The 6,000-nt window shown below is 43.8% G+C and overlaps 1 protein-coding gene across 4 annotated transcripts in view; it reads left to right on the top strand.

Moving 5' to 3' along the window:
* Positions 1-6,000, top strand: part of NEO1 (neogenin 1) — a 384,856-nt gene that overhangs the window by 339,799 nt on the left and 39,057 nt on the right. For all 4 annotated transcript variants that reach the window (XM_025207174.1, XM_025207173.1, XM_025207172.1 and 1 more), the window contains exon 18: positions 4,360-4,498. In XM_025207174.1, the coding sequence (XP_025062959.1) occupies positions 4,360-4,498 (139 nt within the window). The remainder of the gene's footprint in view (positions 1-4,359; positions 4,499-6,000) is intronic.

The following is a 6,000-nucleotide window of genomic DNA, read 5'->3' as shown; positions in this document are numbered from 1 at the left end:
CGGGACAGGACAGGACGGGGGCAAGCTGCCTGCCCCGCCCTTGCCTCCACACCACCTGCCTTCTTACTGCCTATCCTTTTACTGCTCCCCACCATGAGCCCCCGCATTGCTTCTTCCCACTGCCTCCTCCATAGCCTGCCTGCCTCCCTGCCACTTCTTTTCCCACTGCAGCAGTAGGAGGAATTAATTTAAGATGATTCTCCAGTAATTAGATTTGTATATGGAAAGTTATAATAAGTTAATAAATTTTCCATGTATAGAATCTAATTTTTAGGTGGTTGTCTTAAATTCAGGGTCATCTTGGATTGAGGTAAATTTGGTATTTGAGACTAGCTTGGGGCAGATTCTTGCTTATGCACAGCAATTCTGACACAGCTGGATACATTATGGGACCAGAATTTCCTTGTTCTGGTTTCTGGTTAGTAAGATTTAGATATAGCGTTCTATTTAGACTGTGGTAAAGAGTTTATTAGGATTCAAAAATAGAATTAGAAATGCATCAATAATGACAATTTACAGTTATAATTAGGCTCGACAGAATGCTTTTTAAAATAATTTTGATGGATAATATCAATATTTATTTTTCAGCATTTATTTCAATTTTTATCTATTTGATTTTTCAGAATTGCACAAAAATAGGGATGTGGGGGGCAAACAGCTTATTAATGACAAACACAACTACTATAGGACTGCCTCCAGCTGAGTGGCAGAGCTGCCATCAGTTCCTGCTCCGCTGGCCCATAACTCCCTTGTCCACTTTATCACTTCCTTTTCCTTAGTTCCCAGTCCCCTGGGGCTTCTGGGCGTTGCAGTCCAACCTATAGTCAACACAGTTCCCCATCAGCCATTGTTTTTCTTAAATTCCCTTTCTATAAATTTTGATTATTAATGATGGAAATATTTTTTTCATCAGGCTATAAGTCTGAGGTGAAATCAATATTTATCACCATTTACCAATAAAAATCAAATCCTGACAAGCCTAGTTGGATAATGGTGTGTATGGTGGGGGGTGGGGTACTCTAAAATTACAAAAGCCTTAATCTGTCTGTCTGTCTGTCTATAACACTTGATTTGCACTCTGATTTGCTGACAGCCAGTCACAGTGCAAAGAAGCATTGGGACAGTTGGCAACACGCCGCCATGATGTCGGGGACACGGGGGATGGAGCCGGGGGCAAGGCCGGCGCAGGTCCCTGGAGGAGGTAGCAGTGGAAAGGACAGAATGGGTGCAGGTGACGATGGAGCGGGGGGGGAAGGACACCGGTGCTGACCTCAGCCCACCCCTCCCACCTTCTGCCATCACCGCCTGCAGGGCCAACCCGGCAGCAGTGTGGGGAGGAGCGGGCCTGCCCGGGGGGGGTGGTGCACGGGTGCGCCAGGGAGGAATGGGCCCGATGTGGGTGGGAGTGGGCCCAATGCCGGGTGGTGGGGAGCAGCAGGCCCAGCCCGATGCTGCCTAATACAGCAGCGGCTGGGGGAGGGGAGGAGCAGGCCTCCTTTCACCCCCCACCCCCCCTGGGGCCTGGGCCCACTCTTCTCCCTCCCCCGCATCAGCCCCTTGCCCACTCCTTCTGTCCCCATGCCACAGCTGCCGGGTCGGCCCGGACCTGCTGTTCTTGTCCCCCACCACGGCAGCCCGGCTTCTCCCCACCCTCGGGCCTGGTCTTCCCCCACATTGGGCCCAAGCCCACTCCTCCCCTCCCCCTGCCGCTGAGGCGGGGAGTGGGGAACAGGCCTGACCCCAAGCAGCAGGAGGGAAGGAGGCACAGAGCTCCATCCCTGCCCGCTTCCCCCCCGGTCATTCTTGATGGGCAGTTGGCTAGCAAGGTTTATAAACTGCCATGTTTTAGGTCATAAGTCAATGACTGACTCTTGGGGTTAGGAGGAAACTTTTCAAGATGTAGGTAGGCTATCATCTCATTGCTCAGGACAGTGTTTCTTTGTAGACTGATGTGTAACTTGTGATATTTCCACCTTGCATCAGATAACCCCAGTGGGACAGAGATACATTCCTGAGTGGCACTTCTTGTGTTTAGCTGATGAAAGCCCACTCTTGAGCATTTGTTTTCTCGTTAGCTTAAGACTTGTTCATCCTTTGCGGGCAGAGGTGACTGCATCCAGCAGGGTGGGGGGAGAGAGATGGGAAAGAAACAGGTGGGGAAAAAGAGAGAGGAAAAAGTGCTTACGTAAATTTCATAGATTTCATAGATGTTTAAGGTCAGAAGGGACCTCAGTAGATCATCGAGCCCGACCCCCTGCCCTGGGCAGGAAAGCGCTGGGGTCAAATGACCCCAACTAGGTGCTTGTCTAGTCTCATCTTAAAGACCTCCAAGGTAGGGGAGAGCACCACTTCCCTTGGAAGCCCATTCTACATTTTGGCAGCCCTCAGTGTAAAGACATTTTTCCTAATGTCTAATCTAAATCTGCTCTCTGTCAGTTTATGGCCATTGTTCCTAATAACCCCAAGGGGTGCCCTGGTAAACAGAGTATCCCCTGTTGCTTGCTGCTCGTTTCCCCCCCCACACCAAATGAATTTGTAGACAGCCACTAGATCCCCTCTCAGCCTTCTCTTGCAGAGGCTGAAGAGATTCAGTTCCCTCAATCTCTCCCCACAGGATCTTACCTGCAGGCCCTTAACCATACGAGTAGCCCTTCTCTGGACCCTCTCAAGGTTTTCCACATCCCTCTTGAAGTGCAGCGCCCAAAACTGAACACAGTTCTGCAGCTGCGGCCTTACCAATGCTGCATAAAGAGGAAATAGCACCTGCTTAGACCTGTTCACGATGCACCTTCTAATGCATGATAGAGTGCAGTTAGCTTTACGTATCACTTCGTCACATTGACAACTCATGTTCATTTTGGAGTCGACAATGACTCTGAGATCCCTTTCTGCTGCTGTGCTGCTTAGAAAGTCACCTCCCAGCCTGTAGGTGTGTTGATGATTCTTTCTCCCTAGATGCAGCACTTTGCACTTACCTTTGTTAAACTGCATCCTATTCTGTTCTGCCCACATTCCCAACCTGTCCACATCCTCGTGAATCCGCTCCCTGCCCTCCGTGTTTTCCTTGCCTCATAATTTGGTGTCGTGCATGAATTTGGACAGAGGGGTCTCCATGCCCTCATCCAGGTCACTGATGAAGATATTGAACAGGAGACTTATAAACCCAATCTTTGCCTTGAACAATCTGCTCCAGCAGGGGCAGGAAAGCAATGAGGACTGGGTACAAGAGTTTTTTGGCTTTCCTGGCCACTCGTTTCTTCATTGCCTCAGCTGTGTGTTGCTGTTCAAAGGCCAGTGCTCTGGTCTGGATTGATGACCTCCAGGATGGACGGTCATGAGCGATTTGCTCCCATGACTTTGGGTCAATGCCAAAATGTTTTCAGGACACCTTTAGGGACATCCTTGTACTGTTTCTTTGGTGCACCGCAAGAGCGTACTACATTTGACAGTTAGCCGTAGAAGATTTTCTTCAGCAGGCGAGTTAACTTGATAAGTATATTTTTGTGAAGGTTGTAAGTCTTAATTAATAAAAACTTGCATACATCCTTATCCATTTTAGAAGTTACCAACCACTTCTCTCTGTTTGGATTAGGGATAGGTTCAAATAAGGGATCAGATGTACTACATTTTTTTACTTTATGCATCAGTTATCATATGTTCATCCTCAAGACACATACAGCAAATGGCAGAAAATTTGGCCTACAGGCAGCAAACAGTACTTAGATGACTGAAATATGAATTGTATTTCTGATTACCTGTGCTAGAAGCCGCGTGTAATTTAGGATTGCTTTCCAACAGATAATCCTTCTTTTTGAAAATTGGTGTAAACCTTTGTTGTCCTGGCATCTCTAAGCACTTACACTTTCCAGTGTTTTTGAACTCTAGATATGTTTCAGCTTAGCTTTCTCACAGGAATCTGGAAGAACGCTCAAGTTGCAAGATAGACTTTTACTTTTGGCTCCTTTTTATCATTCTTTTCTGAAACTAGGGAAACATTTAATGAAATGCTGTAAATTAAATGCCACCAGTAAACAGCTAGAAGTCTTGCTGCATACCAAGTGTGCCCTAGACCTTGTAGTGTTGTTTTTAAATATATAATTGACTATTGTTGAAGCTCTTACTGATTGCAAAAGGGATTTCTAGTGTTGGGTAGTGTAAATGTTCCATTAATACTTGATTCATGAATTTGCACAACAGGGCAAAGAAAATGAGAGAATTAATGGCTGTGGTTATCAAAATGTTATTGGAGCAATGTAATAATGCTGCTTTTAAACACCTACCTTAGACAAGAGCATGTCTGAGAGCTTGCGATAACTCTTGTCCAGTTCAGAAGTTCCTGATGCTTTGCTTTTCTTTCAGACTGCAAACACGACCACTTTGAGCTATTTAGTGACTGGGTTAAAACCTAACACCTTGTATGAATTCTCTGTGATGGTGACTAAAGGTCGAAGATCAAGCACTTGGAGTATGACAGCACATGGAACCACCTTTGAATTAGGTATTGTTTTACAGTAGTGTAAGAGTGATTGTTGTAGCCGTGATGGTCCAAAAATTATGCAAGTGGTGAGGATTTGTTTGAGTGATATCTCTTAAAGTGAGACAGGCTTTCTAATGCAAGACATTCATCCTCAGGATCACATCTGAGGGAGAATGTCTTGCATTTGAAAACTTGTCTAACTTGATTCCAGTTAACCAGTTGGTCCAATAAAAGATATCACCCTAAGAAATCCATGCCTCTTGTATTCTGTTATGACATTCTGGAAAAGCTGACCATCCTGATAAAATGAATAGTGTGACCTATCCCAGTGCTAATTCTGTGTATAGATTTAAAATACTTACGATAGTGATTTACTTGCTGCTATTTTGGGTTTTTTTTCTTTTTTGGAGAGTAGAAAACCGATTTTAAAAAAACCCTCTTTGAAATACAACAAAGGAGAGATCACATGTAACAGAGAACTTTCATCAAATTACAGAAAATAGATGGCTTAAACGATACACCACAGATGAGAAAGAGACATATGTTAGAAACATCTGAGAAATCATATCTTAATTGCAACTACTAAGAAATAGCTTAGCTATTAATAATTAAAATTTTGTCAAATTCATTAATTATAGAACAAGAAAGAAATAAGACAAACTATTTCAAGAACTCTCCATAGAAATTTAGACATCAAAATCAGCTTTAAATTCACCTTCTCCTTTGTGAATTGCCTACGCAGCTTTGAACCCTCCAGGGCTGTGTGCTGTGCTCACAAACTACAGAACTGCTGGTAGGATCATAACTGCTGGGAGTGCCTCTTGGCTAACGAATATTAGGCTATCCCTCTCCCACAGTTACTTATTTTTCACTGACAGGATTGGTCAAAGAGTAGGCAGTTTTTGTTTTCTCTACTTAAGCTTTGATTTTTCTTTATTTTAGTTTAAATTTAGCATGCTTATTAGATTTACTTTGTTTTATTTTTTTAATGGTGCCTGGAAATAGATCAGTTTCCAAATAGCCAATTTAAAAATATTGCTTTAAAAATAGGTTAAAAGTTCTCTTTCTCCCTGACCACAGTTATTAGGGACTTCTGTGAGCAGTGTGGCCAGCTCTCATGGATTTCATAACTTGTGACATTTGGTGTTTTATCTTAAACCCCAACTCTTGGAGGTAAATAGGTGAGAATCTCAGTTTTCTTTTAAAACAAGAAGTAAAATCCGGTTGAAGGAGAACAAACTTGAAAACATGACATCAGTGCACACTAAAGGGTTGAAACCTAACAAGCAGATAGAGTTCCACAAGTTTCTTTTTGTCTTCCTTTCCTTCTGTCTGTCTTCTCATGATTTTGAGCACCTGACTTGTGCTACATAGGACTTATCCTTCAACTAATATTGAACAAAGGTGTGGCATAGTGTAGCTTGATTGTAGCATGGGAATTGGAAATCTCCTGAGTTCTAGTCCTCCCTTTGTCACTGATTTTTCTCACTGTAGCCTGGAAACGTGCATTGTTTAACTCTGTT

Source organism: Alligator sinensis, unplaced genomic scaffold (assembly GCF_000455745.1).
Source record: "Alligator sinensis unplaced genomic scaffold, ASM45574v1 scaffold492_1, whole genome shotgun sequence".
Taxonomy (NCBI): Eukaryota; Metazoa; Chordata; order Crocodylia; family Alligatoridae; genus Alligator; species Alligator sinensis.
Note: the sequence above shows the minus strand (reverse complement) of the source record. Positions and strands in the feature narration are given on the sequence as shown.